At 32.9% G+C, this 16921-nt stretch overlaps 1 protein-coding gene across 1 annotated transcript in view; it reads right to left on the bottom strand.

Annotated features, from left to right (window-relative positions):
* Positions 1–16921, bottom strand: part of KLHL1 (kelch like family member 1) — a 588984-nt gene that overhangs the window by 14803 nt on the left and 557260 nt on the right. Inside the window, exon 9 of the mRNA XM_001362179.4 lies at positions 13489–13701. Coding sequence (XP_001362216.1) covers positions 13489–13701 — 213 coding nt within the window. The remainder of the gene's footprint in view (positions 1–13488; positions 13702–16921) is intronic.

Raw genomic sequence — 16921 nt, forward strand, 5'->3', positions numbered from 1 at the left:
TATTGGCTCCAAGGCAGAAGAGTGGTAAGGGCTAGGCAATGGGGGTCAAGTGACTTGCCCAGGGTCACACAGCTGGGAAGTGTCTGAGGCATGATGAGATAATTCTTGAGACAATAAGTAACTTTTAAATAATGTTTTGGGAATTTAAAAGTAAATGAATCACACATGCTATATTTTAATTAATTTTTAATAAATTGCAAGTGACCAGCTAAAATAGTGAAAAGTTAGGGTTAAAATTAAGCTATAATTTAACCAAAGGTTAAAAATGACTTCTATCAGGAAAAAAAGATGATCAAAAATATTATGCTTTGATTTTAGAAAGAAACATATCAAAGAAGAAATTAAGAAAAATGAACTCTACTAATAATTTATTTAAAATTCTAGAGGTATGGAATGTATGGATTATTAACTTATGAGTATGGTAGATAGCATAGTTATTCAAAGTAGGTCAATGCCAAGTTAGCTATTTCAACATTTTTTCTTTTTCTTTTTTTTTGTTTGTTACCATCGATGGCTCTTGAAATAGGCCAGGTGAAGTACATATTTGGAAATGAAGATATACAAACAAAACATGTTAATAAATATTTTTAAATGAAGAAAGGAATCAACTAGAAATCCAATTTGATCATTCAATTAATTATGATTTCTATGATCATTGGAACAATATGATAATAATTGCCTTTAAAATGTTTAATTTATTTATCTAGTTTAGAATCTCTTAAATATCAATTTTTCCTTACTGAGTGGGAACTGCTGCTTAGTGTTCAGATATCTAAGTTTTCATGGAAACTCTTCTTTCACATAAAGAATAGTATATTCCCTTATATTATCAACCACAACAGACTTCTACTAAAGAAATGTGCATGCAGGATGAAGCAAGCATTTAGCACGGAATTCTGGAAACTTAAGACTTTCAGGAATATCAGTTTCAAAGCTTGAATTTGGTAGTCAATGCATTCAGGGCTAATGGATGCATGCCTGGAATATGGTAATAAGATGAATAAAAGTCACCCTTTTAAACTGATGTTAGTAAGATAACATAAAATGTATGAAATATAATGGCTTCAGACCTAATCAACTTTGTAGTTGGGATTGCAGTAAAGCAGGATATAGCCTGAAACATGCCAGAGTAACATGTACTTGAATATAACTTTCTAGAATATCATGCTTCTTTTTCCTTCTTGAATTCTCTGAAGTATTTTAAAATGTTTTAAAATGACTTGATATTCCTTTATTTTTGATACTCTACCCATCATTGGCTAACATGACATTGCTTTATCTTGATTCTAGTCATTGTTTGTTATCAGCAAATTCTTAATTGCCAAATAGGGTGTTCTTTTCTTAGTCCTCATCCTTCATGACCTCTCTGCAGCATGTGGCTTGGATGATCATCCTCCTCATCTTGATACTTTCTCTTTTCTGAGTATTCATGATACTACTCTTTCTTGGCATTCTTCCTACCTGGCTGGTTGCTTTTAAGTCTCTTTGGTCATCTATATACCACCCCTAGCTCTTGGTATACCTTGAGGCTCTATTCTGGACCCTATTTTATTCTCTCCATGTAAAGGGCTCCCAGCTTAAAAGTATCCAGTCTTTATCTCTATCATGAGCTCTAAGCCTGCTGTACCAACTTCTGACTAGCTATTTCACGCTGAATGTACTGTTAATGTATCGAAAAAAGAACTCACTCTTGTCCCCAAGCTTCCTCCACCTTTCTCCCCCTTTTCTGTCAAGGGCACCATTCAAGTCCCTTAGGTTTTCATTATCTTTGACACTCTTCCTCATCCAAATATCCATTTTATTGTCAGATCTTGCCCTTTCTTACTCCACAATATATCTCAAACTCAGGACCTCCTCACTTCTTGCCTTGACTATTGCAATATCACTTTTAAAGCCCATTTCAACCTGGCCATAATCTAATTTAGGAGCTTATTATACATCATTCCCCTTTCTACTGCCTCCATTCTAAATCAATTGGCCTTTCTGCTTTAGCTTACATGTGACACTCATTGCCTACCTCTACCCCTTTGTGCCGGCTGACTCCAGTGTCTGCATGTACTTCCTTCTGTGCACATCATAATATCTCTCACTTCTTTCAAGTCATATCTCAAAATCAAGCTTCTACATAATATCCTTCCTGGTTTTCCTAGTTACTTGTGCCCTCCTCTCCCAAAGTACCATGTATGTAGTCTGCATTGAATTTACATAAACATGTGATTCACCTCAATTCTTGGTAAAGGACTGTTCAATTTTTGTCTTTGCATCCCCGACTTAGGAGTACAGTACCTGACGAATAGTAGGCATTTAATAAATGCTTGCTGAAATACCACTACTAGGTCTGTATCCAGAGGAGATTTAAAAGAAGGGGGGAAAGAATGTATGTATTTGTGCAAAATATTTATAGCAGCTCTTTTTTGTGATGTCAAAGAATTAAAAACTGAGGGGAGGTCCATCAATTGGGAAATGGTTGCAATGGAATACTAATGTGCTATAAGAAATGATGTGAAGGATAATTTAAAAAAGGCTTGGAAAGACCCACATGAACTGATGCAAAGTGAAGTGAGCAGAACCAGGAGAACATTTTGCACAGTAATATAAATATTAAGTGATGAACAATTAGAAATGACATAGCTGTTCCTAGGAACACAGTGATCCAGTTCTTAAGGCTTCATGATGAAAAATGCCATCTGTCTCCAGAGGGGGAAAAACTGATGGAATTTGAATGGAGAATGAGACATACTATATTTCACATTATTCACTTTTCTTTCATTTGTTTGAGTTTTCTTTCACACAAGGACTAATATGGCAATATGTTTTAGGCTATTACACATGTAAAATCTATATCAGATTGTTTACCATCTTGGCTTGGGAGAGTATGAAAATTTGGATCAAACAAAGAAAATAAATATTTAAATTATTTTTCATGTAATTGAGTTAAAAATAAAATATTAGTAAATTTTAAAAATGCATGTTGATTTATGACCTTTTTTTAAAAAAAAACATAGTTATTTTTCCTTCTTGTTACTTCCTTATGCCCTATCTGGGTTAAGATTTGCAGCTTGCCACCATATGTCAATAAGAATTTATTAAGAGGACAGTTAGGTGACAGTGTCTGGAAAACAAAGACTGGAGATTGAAGGTCCTGATTTCAAATCTGGTCTCAGATACTAGCTGTGTGACTCAGGGAAAATTACTTAACCCCTATTGCCTAGCCCTTACCAATTTTCTGCTTTAGAACCAATACATAATATTAAATAAAAGACAAAAGGTAAGAGGTTTTTTTTTTAATAAACATTTATTAAGTACCTACATATACCGAGCACTGTACTGAGCACTAGTGAAATATTACTGCTAAGTAATACAGAGACATAGTGTATTTGGTGTTTGAATCCAATCTCCATTACTTACTATCTGTGTGGTAGGAGACTGAGGTTTTTTTACCTTAAAAAAGGGGGAGGTTTGACTAGAGAGTCCCTAAGGACCAGCTCTAAATCTGTGATCTGGTGATTCTCTGAAATGGGGGAAAATGTACAAAGAAGTGGTTTCAATCTCATTCTCCAATTGATAAATGGACAAGAGAAACAAATAGGCAATTCTCAAAGAAATCAAAACCAGTAATAAGCACATGAAAAAGTGCTCTAAATCTCTTATAATCAGAGAGATGCAAATCAAAACAACTCTGAGGTATCACCTCACACCCAGCAGATTGGCTAATATGACAGCTATGGAAAGTAATGAATGCTGGAGGGGATGTGGCAAAGTAGGGACACTAATTCATTGCTGGTGGAGTTGTGAATTGATCCAACCATTCTGGAGGGCAATTTGGAACTATGCCCAAAGGGTGATAAAAGAATGTCTGCCCTTTGATCCAGCCATAGCACTGCTGGGTTTATACCCTAAAGAGATAATAAGGAAAAAGACTTGTACAAGAATATTTATAGATGTGCTCTTTGTGGTGCCCAAAAATTAAAAATGAGGGGATGCCCTTCAATTGGGGAATGGCTGAACAAATTGTGGTATATGTTGGTGATGCAATACTATTGTGCTCAAGGGAATAATAAAGTGGAGGAATTCCATGGGGACTGGAACAACCTCCAGGAATTGATGCAGAGTGAGAGGAGCAGAACCAGGAAAACATTGTACACAGAGACTGACACACTGGTACAATCGAATGTAATTGACTTCTCCATTAGTGGCAATGCAGTGATCCTGAACAACTCAGAGGGAATTATGAGAAAGAACACTATCCACATTCAGAGGAAAAACTGTGGGAGTAGAAACACAGAAGAAAAACAACTGCTTGATTACATGGGTTGAGGGAATATGGTTGGCCATGTAGACTCTAAATGATCATCTTAGTGCAAACATGCATCAGCTACAGGAAGGGGTGTTTGGAGGGGAGGGAGGAAAAGAATATGATTCTTGTAATCAAGGAATAATGTTCTAAATTGATTAAATAAAATTTTCTAAATAAATTAAAAATAAAGTCTAAAAAAAGAAATTGATTTGAGGCATTATTTTTAAATTGCTTGGAAGGAAATATTGGTAGAGTTGGCTGCTTCCTCCATTCTACCATCTTAGTTTCCTTGATGCCTAAGAAGTCCCTCCTCAAAAATAAAGTCTTAGGAGGAAAGAAAATGAGAGATTTCTCAGCTGAATATGTATGATCAGGAAAGGGATGTGTAAAACCTAGGTCATGTTAATTTAAAAAAGACAATTGTTGATTTTTGTGTGTTAAACCTTAAAAGAAGGCAAAATCTACCAGTGTATGCTATACCATTTTTTTTTATTATCAAGACTTAAAAATTGAAGGAGAAATTGCTAATAATGTGGTTTAAACTGTTGAATAAAATTTATGGTGCTAAATGTATTAATAAATTATAATAATGATTTAGGGGAAATGGTGATTTTTAAAAAATGTAAATGTGAACAGTAACAAATCTGTACATAATATGGCCAGTGATGATAGAATGAATTATAAAGAAAAATTCAATAAGTTTTAGAAACCTATTTAAGACCTGAATGCAGCAAAAGTAAAATTAGAGTTTAGTAAGGAATTTATTAGAATTTAACTGAGGTTATAAAAGCAAGAGTAGGAAATGTTATATATATATATATATATATATATATATATAAATGAAATAGTGATGAAATTCTTCATTAACATTATGTATATTTGTATATTTTTATATATATGAATATAAGTCTAGGTTTACATAGTCAAGAAAATATGCAAAAAAATTATCGGTTAATAGACACTGCAGATAATAAAATATATTAATATTAAATATACACACATATATGCAAATTAGATGTAGTCATATACTTTAAAATAATTAAGACAAGTTAATGTAAGGGTTAGCTAGGTGGCTTGAGAGATTGAGCCTCTCCATGATCCACATTGTGGATTGAAAGAGAAGTCTAGAGGTAGGAGTTCTGGGGTTCAAATCTGACTTCAGATACTTCCTATTTGTGTGATTCTGGGTAAGTCAATTAACGCCCTATTGCCTAGTCCTTGGCACTCTTTTGCCTTAGAACCAATACAGACTATTGGGGTTTAAATTTTTTAAAAAGCAATGGAATTACTAGAATATCTAAGTACCATGAAGAATGATTTTTGTGTATTTCAAAATACCACTTTTAAATTTAGACAATTCTAATATTAAGATGAATAATAAAGCAATTAAAAGTCAGAATACTATTTAATTTAGGTAGTTAAGAATCTTAAAGATAATATCTATTTACCTTAATGCATAATAACTATATAAAAGAATTATTACATGTCAGAGCATAAAGAAATCATTAATAAATGAAAAACTGGAAATATTGTATATGTTCTCTATAGAACACAGCATTTAATAAAGGAAATATGAACAAAGAATACATAATGAGTGGGTGAAAGAACAAAATATAGAAACAATAAATAATTCTATTTTAAAAATGACAACCTTGGCAAGAATATAATGATGCCACAACTTACTGTATTTGTGGGAGATAGGTAAATTGATCTTTAGAAGAAATTTGATCTCTCTGGTCATGTGTTAAAGAGACTGAGAATATCAATGGGTTAAACAGGCTAATAATTGAATTCAAAACATAGCAAAAAAAAAATAATTGCTAAAAAAATGCCAAAGTTAAATTTTTAAAAATTAAGATCTACAGAATTGAGAACAGCCCTGTAATCTTATTATTCAATCATGTCAGTCATGGCCAATTCTTCCTGCCCCCATTTGGGGTTTTCCCAGCAAGAATACAGGAGAGGTTTGTCATTTCCTACTACAACTCATTTTACAGATTAGGAATGGAGGTAAACCGGTTTAAGAGCATTGTCCAGGGTCACCGAGGTAGTCTCAGACCAGATTTGAACCCAAGAATATTAGTCTTCCTCTCTCCAGGCCCAACTATTCTATCTACTGTGCTGCCTAACTGCCTTAAAACCAAACCATTTTGAAGTTTGCTTGACAAAGATATTGGAATGTCTGCAGTTTCCTTCTCCAAATTATTTTACAGATGAGGAAATGAAGCAAATCAAATTAGATAACTGAAACAATTAAAAGCTATATGTTTTTTTTTTTAAACAAAACTTCAGTGGCATCCAGATGGAGTGAGGTAGAGGAAAAATTCTATAAACTACAAAAAAAGAAAAATTTCTATACTATTAGAAAACTAGTTTGCGGTAAATAAGGCATCATAAAGGGTATGTTTAGAAAATGTTAAACCCAATTAATTATATTCAAACAAATTAAAACTTATATGAAATATAAAGAAGTATAAAATATGCAGATTTACAGAGTGGTAAATAGAAATTCTAAACTCAATATTAGAGAGTAAGAAAACCATACATATAAAATATTTTTATCTTATTTTTTCATTTTATTTATTTATTTATTTGTTTATTTGTTTATTTATTTTTGAACCCTTATCTTCTGTCTTAGTATTGGTTCTAAGGCAGAAGAGTGGTAAGAGGTAGGCAATGGGAGTTAAGTGACTGGCCCACGGTCACACAGCTAGGAAGTGTCTGAGACTAGATTTCAACCTAGGACGTCCTGTCTCTAGGCCTGGCTCTCAATCCACTGAGCTACCAAGTGCCTAAAATATTTTTTTTTAAAAACCAGTCCATAATGAATACTCTAAAGAATATTATCAAACATTCATATTTGCAAAATATAAAGAAAACATTTAAATCATCATACAATGTAAAAATTGCCCTATTATTCAGATCAGGAGAGATAAGGTTGAGAAAGAAAAGTATTGACTAATATCACTAATTAATATTTAGATAAAATATAAAATAATATGCAGTGCTTGAAAAATGACGAAACAACAACTTTAAAGAATTATTCACTATCAGGTTAGATTTTTAATAAGAATGTAAGACCTGCTCAGCAAGAAGAAAGAGATAAACATAATAACAAATAAAATTTCATGAATACATAAAAATATTGGAAGAGACTTTAACAAAGTACATTCATTTATATAAAGTATAAAGCTAAATAATGAGCTTTGTACTTGTCTCTCTAAAACTTTGACACTCCAAAATCTATGGAAAAAATTCCAATTCTCATTCTGATTTAGAGACTTTTCCCCAATAGACAAAAAGTCAAATATACATGAATTTTTTAGAAGAACTACAAACTTTAAGTAATAAGCCGAATAATTTTCAAAATCACCAATAATCAAAGAAAAGTAAAATAGACATTCTATAAGCATTACTTCAAACCCATCAAGGAAATAAAGAGACTAAAAGATGGGAAACATAATTTTACGAGAGATTGTGGGAAGAGAGGGACATTGATTAATTGTTGGTGAAACTATGAATTGATTAATGTGTACTTGAAAACCTTTTGGAATTATGCCAGAAGAGTTAATAAATTGTTAGAATCTCACTTTAGAGATTCCTCTAATTAGACTATTCAATGAGGTTATTGACAGACTGAAAGGCATCCCCCCCATATGTTTTATAAATGCTCAGAAAGCTGTGATATGTCATGAGAAAAAGTCAGAAATAAAATATGTGCTCTGTGATTGAATAAATTATGGAAAGTGAACATAATGGAATTTTACTGCATTTTAAGAAGTGATACAAAGTATTCCTAGAAATATTTGCATGATACAGAAATAAGAGCCAGAAGAACAATACATAAAATTATTTATAATATAAATATAGCCAATAATGAATGAGCAATTAAATTCTTCTCAAATACAAGTACACTAACAATTGTCAATATGTGAAATATACTGTTAAAGTAAAAAATATATTTGTCTTTTCAATTAATAACATAATCCTTTTAAGGTAGTGTACATATTTTGCAAGAAGATTTATTTGGTTTCTGATTGGGAAGTGTCTGCTGTATTCAAATAAAATGCATCAATACATTAAAAAAAATCAGGGCTACCCTATGAAAAACTTTGGACAGTTTAGAATGTTATCTGGCGTCCTTTATTCCATGTTTATGTGACTCTGTGATGTCATATGTTGCACTGTATTTATTCTATTACCTATCTAGTGGTCTGATGATTTTGTTTCTTTTGAGGGAGGTTATTTGAAGTCTAAGGTCTTGACCTTGGCCAATAATATTGATACTTAAAATATCAATTTGCAGGCACAGATACCATATATATTAATTTATACATGACCTAAAGTTGGAGGAGAGTTACACTTTGAACCAAAGTATAGGAATCCCGAGACATCACAACAATATAGAAAATAGAGTAAACAACAACAACAACAAAAAACAGTTTATAGGAATAAATGTAAAATCCTATACCTTTGGTGAAAAAAATCAACTTCACAAATTCAAGGATGGCAAAGGGTTTTTTTGGGCAAAAAATATATTCTATGAAAAAAAAAACTGAGGTTTCATGGACCATAATTCCAATGTGTCAATAGTGCATGATGATAGGTATAAAGATTTCTGCAATCTGCAGCTTCTTTCAGGAGTTTAGTATCTAAAACACAGAAGGCAACATTTCCATTGCACCACCCACCTGGTCAGGCTATATCAAGAGAATTAATTGGAAGGAATTGGGGAATTGTATACATTTTAGGAAGGATGGAGACAAGCAGAAATGTAGTCAGAGAAAAGGGGTTAGGATTTTGGCATACACAGATATAATGATATAAAACAGGTTGAGGGAACTTAGATATGAGAAAAAATGAAGAATTCTATGATAATCTACACATATTTAAAGGTATAGCATAGACAAAATGTACTGAATTTGTTTTGCTTGACCCTGAAAAGTAGAGTTAGGAGCAAAAAAATGGGAATTTCAGAGAGATGGATTCAATTTGGGTGTAAGAATATTTTTAAATATCAGAACCATGCAAAAATGAAGTAGAAAATCTTATCAAGTAGTGAGTTCCTGTACACCAGAGGTGTTAACCAAATAGCTCAATAACTACTTTACTGGGGTGACATCCAATGAATTCATGTACAGATAAAAGTGTAGGTTAGACTAATGACTCTGAGGTCTTTGTTTTTTTGTTTTTTGTTTTTGACACAGAGTACATACAAAGCATCTGATGTAATGATGTAATGGATAGTGCCCTGGACTTGAAGTCTTTGGAAAATGAGTTTCAGCCCAAAAGCTGAGATGCTTACTAACCTATATTACTTTTGGCAGGTTAACTTTTCTGAATATCTGCTTCCTAGACTGTAAAATGGGGAGAATATTTTTTGTTTAACTATAGTATCATAGATTTGTTAGAAGTAAAATGCTTTAGAAGTCTTAGATAGCTAAGGAAACATGAGTTATGGTTAGTAAAAAATTGTATTAATTTTTTATCCTTTGGATAAATTTAAAAACATTTTAAAACAATTTAAAAAAAGTTTCCTATCTCCTATCTCTTTTCCTCTCTCACTGGAGAAAATTTGGGAACCTTAGCTTTGCTCTCTCTGTGAATTACTTAATATGTTCCCTATTTCCATTATTATAGACTATTTTTGAAGCTCTATAAGATACATCACTAAACTATATGAGATTATTTTATAATCTATAACTCACTGAAATGATATAGTATAATGGCCCTTATATTATCCTAATATCCATTAGGTGTCTTGATTTACTGACTATTTACATGCTAAATGAACAGTGTAGGACATATACTGTAAATATAGCCAAAAAATTCCATTTATATGACATGCACTAACAGCTTTGATAGGAATCAGGATGCTGCAGTGTGCATCAGCATTACTTAAATAGCTTTTCCTCCCACCTGAGTTCGTATAACTTAAGAATAGGTAAGCTTATTTAAGGCAAATTTTGAAACATGAATTTATTCCTAGATGGAATTCTTTATGCTTCCCCACACAGCTCACATTTCAGTTCCTTTATATGAGAAATTCAAGGTGAAATTATGTGAGTGAGTTGTCATTTCATTAGCAACATTTACATCAGCTATTCATAGGTGCATGATTGTGACAGGAGATGTAAAAGTGGCGCTCGCTCTCTCCCTTCCTTCCACATTTCTCCGTGTTCCAATATTTCAGAAGGGCAATGTAGGCTGGAAATGTGTCTTCTAAGTGTCATTCATTCCATTAGCAGCATTTACACTTAGAATTCAAATACGTGGGATGGCAAGAGTATGAGAATTTTATTCTTCCTTCCTCGAATCTCCTTTCTATTCTTCCTAATGACATTTGCACAGAAGTCTAGATTCATGGGCACTAGATTTTAGAGAAACCTTAAAAATCACTTAGTTCAAATTTTGGGGCAGTTAAGTGAATGGATAGGATAGATGGATAGAACATGGATAGATCTTGGGTTGGCTTGGAGTCAGGAAGACCTGAGTTGAAATCTGTCCTGGGCAAGCCACTTCACCCTGTTTGTCTTGGTTTCCTCTGGAAAAGTTGGAGAATGAAATGAGTAAAATGTAAATTTTATAATAGCTTGAAAAGAAAATGGCAAATTACTCTAGTATCTTTGACATGAAAACCCCAAATGGGTCATTAGGAGCCAGCTACAACTGAAACAACTCATCAAAAATGTCAAATTTAGGATTTTACATATGAAAATGGAAAAGAAAATTATCCTCTTTATGAATTGAGAGAATAATACCACTTTTCTTTCAGATATTGGATCAGTCAGCATAAAGTGGCCTATGAAATAGAAAGATGATCTGTTGTGAACTATTTCTTGTTGCAATGACTGATGTACTCTGGCTTGAGACTAGAGGGCTGCTGGTAGGGGACACACCTGAGGATTTCTTAGTTTCAATGGAGATAGGTGTACTCTGAGTGACACTGAGAGATACTGCTATAGGGGATTTGCCTATTGATTTATACTGATGACTAATGGATCAATATTTTCCTAACCTCCTCCTACCCCTCTTCCTCCCTCACTCCCTTAAGCACCCACTTATTGAAGCCTTTTGGATTTGTCTCTTGATCTCTACTGATGACTAATGGATCAATGTTTTCCTAACCTCCTCCTACCCTCTTCCTCCCTCACTCCCATAACCACCCACTTCTTGAAGTTTTTTGGATTCCTCCCTCCCCCCCATGAGTGGACTATAAAATACTCTTGTTTTCTTTCTCAGGTAAGAGGTTTATTGGGTAACAACAGGATGGGAAACTGAGGTAAGAGGGATGAAGGTTTCCCTAATCTATAAGGAGAATTTGAGGGTTTGCAAAATCAGTTCAGACACAACTATGACAGAGGAAAAGTTAGAGAGATGGATGGAAGACAATTGTTTAAAATCTTCTTTCTTCTTCACAAAGTCACCAATGTCTCTCAGCTTGACTTTCAGAAGCCCCCCTCAAGGGTCCTTTAGCCTGGGACAAAAGCTAACAAGATTAGTTCGGGGCTTCTTTCCTTCAGCCAGTCACCAAAAAAAAAAAAAAAAGCCTCTCTTTCTTCCTGCCTTTTCTCCAACTCTTGGTCAGTAAAATACCAGAGAGCCAAAGTCTCCTGGTCAGTCAACCCCCAGAGAGAGAAACAGCCTCAGATTCTCCCCCTGGCCAGCTCAACTGCCTCCTCCTGGGAACATTCCCTTTGGAACCTTCTCCTTGATTGACAGACAGGTCCCCAGCCTTGGTTCTTGCATATTGGCTTGTCCTGCAAACCTCTCTCTCTTCATGTCTTGACTACACCTAGGAGTAGATAGAGACTATTTTTTTTACACTACATTATAGGAAAGGTAGACCTCATAGAATCACTAGATATTATTTCATGTGTTCAAAGAGGAAAGTCATATTCATTGAACTCTTGTCATCATTATATTTCCTGAGTCAAAATGAGAAATTCTGGCAAGGGCCAATTTTTGGAGGAGGCATGGAAGGACCACAGAAAGAGACATTGGACCTTGTAAAATTTTGACCCAAAGTGGTAAAAAATCCCAGGACACTATCACCATGGGCTGGACTGTTTAAGCTTGTTTTTGGGGAAGCCGCTGCTAAGGAAAAGACTAGGACTATGCTGGCCTGAGTAGGAGCTCACCCAGGGTATAGCCATAGAAGCATTATCTGCTAGTTTTCCCCTATTAAACATAGGCATACTTGCTAATTAGATGTTAAGTGTATTTCATTCGACTTGCCAAAGGAATGCAATCTGTCTAAGTGCTGATGCTTCTGGACAACGTCCCAGTGTCCCAGTAGCTTCCCCCTAATCACAGCTCTGGTAGCAAGTCTCCACATGCCAGGGAGAGGATCGCAATGTTCCTTTCTCTTCCTATATTCACACTCACCTACTAGTCCTCACTCCTGTGCACAACATAAGACTTTCATGTGACTGGCATGTTTTATGCATAAAATTGTATGATAGCACAGATAAAAGCAATTTAAGAGCTTTCTGGGATTCATGGATAGATTTGCAGCCCTTGATTCTCCTACCAACTTCCTAAGCAATTATTCATCCAGGAAAAAAGGAAAAAAATGATACTCTAGGAGAATATCCCATCTATAACATGCTCTCATTCAAAAGGGATAACCAATTCTTCCTCCTAGAAAAATTGTCCTATTGTGTATATAAAATTATAGGACACTAGTCCAGAGAAAATAATAAGAATAACAGCAACAGCTAGCATTTATACATCACTTAAGGTTTGAATAATATGTTTGAATAAACACACATCTAAGAAGCAAAAAAAAGGAGGAAACAAAATTAATATAACAAATTGATGTGCATTTAACTAGTTCAATTGTTTTTCTTGGAAAAACTTATACTCTACCTTTACATAAATTTATATTATTTTTTCAGGACATTTTGGGGCATAATATTCATATCTTAGATATTTCAAAATCCCACTAAATAATAAAGTCTTATATGATTATAATAACATGAAAATCTATTTTGCATATACAAAAACTTTGTATATGTAAACTAAGTTAATTGGAAATAAAAAGTAAAATATTTATTTTCAGTTATAATAATATATTATGAATAATAATACTTTGTGATTTTATCTTTTTTCTACATCTTAGGAGGCATTCATTAGTTCTCTACATCATTTTGCCTGTATCACAAAAAAACAGAATCCTTAAATCATACCTTTCCACGTAATCTAACAGACGAGAACAGTGATTTGAAGCTGGAGCATCATGACCTCCTACTGCGTACAGAAAGCCATCACAAGTGGCCACTCCTACTCCTCCTCTTCTCTTACACATTGGAGCACACATATTCCATTTATTGGTATGAGGGTCGTAGTATTCCATCGAACTCAAACAAGAGCTTCCATCACGGCCTCCAACTGAATATAACCTAAAATACAAAAGCAGGAAATTCCTTTCAAACACATGGAGAGATCTGATGTAGGCTGGCTGGAAAGAAAAGTATAGAAACTTATAGTTATTTTTAATGGCTTAAAACCAAGCTGAATGGAACAGTTAGGTGGCTCAACAAAGTTTGAAGATGGAAGGTCCTGGGTTCAATTTGCACTCAGGTGCCCTGGGCAAGTAATTTAACCCCAAATGTCTAGCCCTTACCACATCTCTGTGTCAGAACCAATACTTGTATCCATTTTAATTTGGAAATTAATAATTTTAATGAAAACAAAGGCAAAAAACCCCATAAGAACTTTGCCTCAGTAGCATATTCATTCATTCAGCATTAATTTAAAAATCTCCTAAGTAAAAGGTGCTCTGGTAAATAAAGAGGAATTCAAAAATAAAGAAAAAAATTCAAATATGAAAAAAAATAAGTATAAGTGCCTGAAAGGGTTTATATTCAAAACAACATATATGCATATAAATATAAAACAAATAAAATATTTTTATTTTAGAGGTCTAATCCAACATAAATATGAATAAGAATTCACTTTACAATGATGGACTGCTAGTCATCTAGTCAATGGTTAAAGACTAATGTGGGAGACTCCAATATCTCTCAATAGCTATTCAATCTGACTGACCAACAACAATCCTTAAGATGTTAGAAAAAAATGAAATACTCTAGCATATTTGGTGAGTACTTTACCTGAACTTATGGAAGGATATGGAAAAGATTCATAAATGAGGAGCAGGCATGGATGTACTGCCAGAATCACATTGGGAAGGAACAACTAAATTAATGAGATCAGTCTTGAATGAAAAATTGAGTTTTATCAAGAAAAAATACATTTTTTTCCAATTTTAACTACTTATCTTCCTCCCAAACCAAAAGTTTTTATTTGTAGCAATGGATATCAATTGCTTTTCTTCTAATATTTGTCTTTTCTCTGTTGTTCCAAATTTAAGAAGATTATGCTTCATTTTAAGAAGCCTGTGATTCACTGCAGAAAAATGAATAATAATCACTTAATTTACCAAATTCCTTAAAAGTTTTTTGCCTTTATTTTGTGAGAATTAACCAAGCCATTTTATAGCAATATTCTGTCAATTCTTGATATTTTCCTTCTTGAACACACTTTCCTTTGTTCTATGGCATGACCAATCTTATTTTAATGCAGGCATGAATGATTCTTGAAATTTTTGATTTTCCCAACCCCTAAATTATTTCAATATCTCTAAAAGTTACTTAATTATAATCTTTAAGAGCAATAACTTGGGTAAATTTCCTTAGAGTATAACTATTCTAAAAACCCAAATATTTAAAAATACAAAAGAGAGCAATAAAACATATATATAACAGCAAAAGGGACAACATACTAATAGAAGGTGAGAAAACCATTCTGATTTGAATTCACATAATTAAAGTTTTCCATTAGTATAATGACAGTAGAAATATATACTCATGGTAACTAGTCACGTAATGTGATCCTATCAAAACTAATGATTGTGACGAGTAATTTTCATGCTGTTTTAAAGATTTTAAAATAGTAAAATATGACTGACCATTACTACAGTGTAGAAATGATAGTACTTTTAAAAACAATAGTGGTTCATATTCAAGTTCTCTAGAATTAATTTTTAAAATGTTTCTAAATACACTTTACCCAATAGATAATAAGAAAATATAATGCTTAAAAGGAAAGTGTTCAAAAACAGACTCTTGAGAAGACAGATTTCAAAATGAAAATGGTTAAGAAAAAGATGTAACTGTCAACATATCTTTCTCAAAAGTAGAGTCAGTATTTCACTACTTTTCTCTACAAAAGTGGAATATTTTGAAGCAAGGAGTGAAAATTTCAAAATATCTTAGTGAAAATCTAGATTTTGGGGTAAAACAAGAAATGAGGTCAGTGAATACAATTATTTTTTCTCCTAACAATTCTTGAAAAAATTTGTCAATTGTTATAATAATCAGTTCATTAAAGCATGACATTAAGCTTTCCTTCAAAATTTCTATTTTTTTGACCAGTCGAAAAACTATCATTGACAATGTGACTTCCCCAATCCCTACACCAAACCTTTGTAATTGAGTGCTATTTTCTTATAGATTTCATTGACGTCCTCATTATTTCCAAAGTGGAGAATCAGTTGTAACCTTAGCATCTATCATTTCCAGAAAGTTATCATATTTAAATAATTTGTTACTGAAATTGTCAAAAGATTTGCATATGAATTTATGAGGAAACAAAAGATTGAAAGCATTGTGAAATATAAAATGGATAATTTTGAGTTCATGTACAAATAAAACACATATCAAAAAGATTAGAAGGAGGCACAAAATCTGGGGAAGAAATTTCATAGTTTCTTGGATAGAGTTTTCATATCTAAAATATAGAGAGAACTTTGTCAAATTTATGGGAATATGAGCCACTCCTCAACTGATAAAAAAGAAAAAAGATATAAATAGACAGTTTTCAGATAAAGAAATCAAGGTGATATATAGGTATATGAAAAAATGCTCTGGTCACTAATAATTAGGGAAATGTCAACCAAAACAATTCTGCGGTTTCATCTCATACCCATCAGATTGGCTAAAATGACAAAAAGGCAAAATAAAAATGTTGGAGATTTGGAAAAACAGAAACACAAATATTATGTTGGTGGAACTGTGAACTGATCCAACTATTTTGGACAGCAATTTGGAATTATGCCCAAAGAGTTACAAAACTTTGTATTCTCTTAGATCCAACAATACTCAGTATATTTCCTAAGGAGATCAGGGAAAAAGAACAATAATTTTTCTGTTTCAAAATAATTATAACAGTTCTCTTTACGGTGGCAGAGAACTGGAAATTGAGGGAATGTCCACCAACTGGGGCATGGCTAAATGAATTGTGGTATGTGATTGTGATGAAATACTACTTGCATACAACTGATAAGCATATTAATTTATTATTAAATATTGAAAAGAACTATAAGATAAAATGAAGAATAAAGTGAGTAGAACTAAGGGAACATTATATATAGCTATTTATTTAATATGTGAAGAATAACTTGTGAATGTTCAAATCCAGAGAATGAGCTGAAAAATGGAAACAAGAAAAACATAATTTATATTAAAAAACATTTGCCGTATGATACTTTTTATGTTGTTGCAGGGGAGGAATAGAATGAAAAACATAGAAATAAATTCTATTAACAATAAATTATAT

This window comes from Monodelphis domestica, chromosome 8 (assembly GCF_027887165.1).
Source record: "Monodelphis domestica isolate mMonDom1 chromosome 8, mMonDom1.pri, whole genome shotgun sequence".
In the NCBI taxonomy this organism is placed as follows: domain Eukaryota; kingdom Metazoa; phylum Chordata; class Mammalia; order Didelphimorphia; family Didelphidae; genus Monodelphis; species Monodelphis domestica.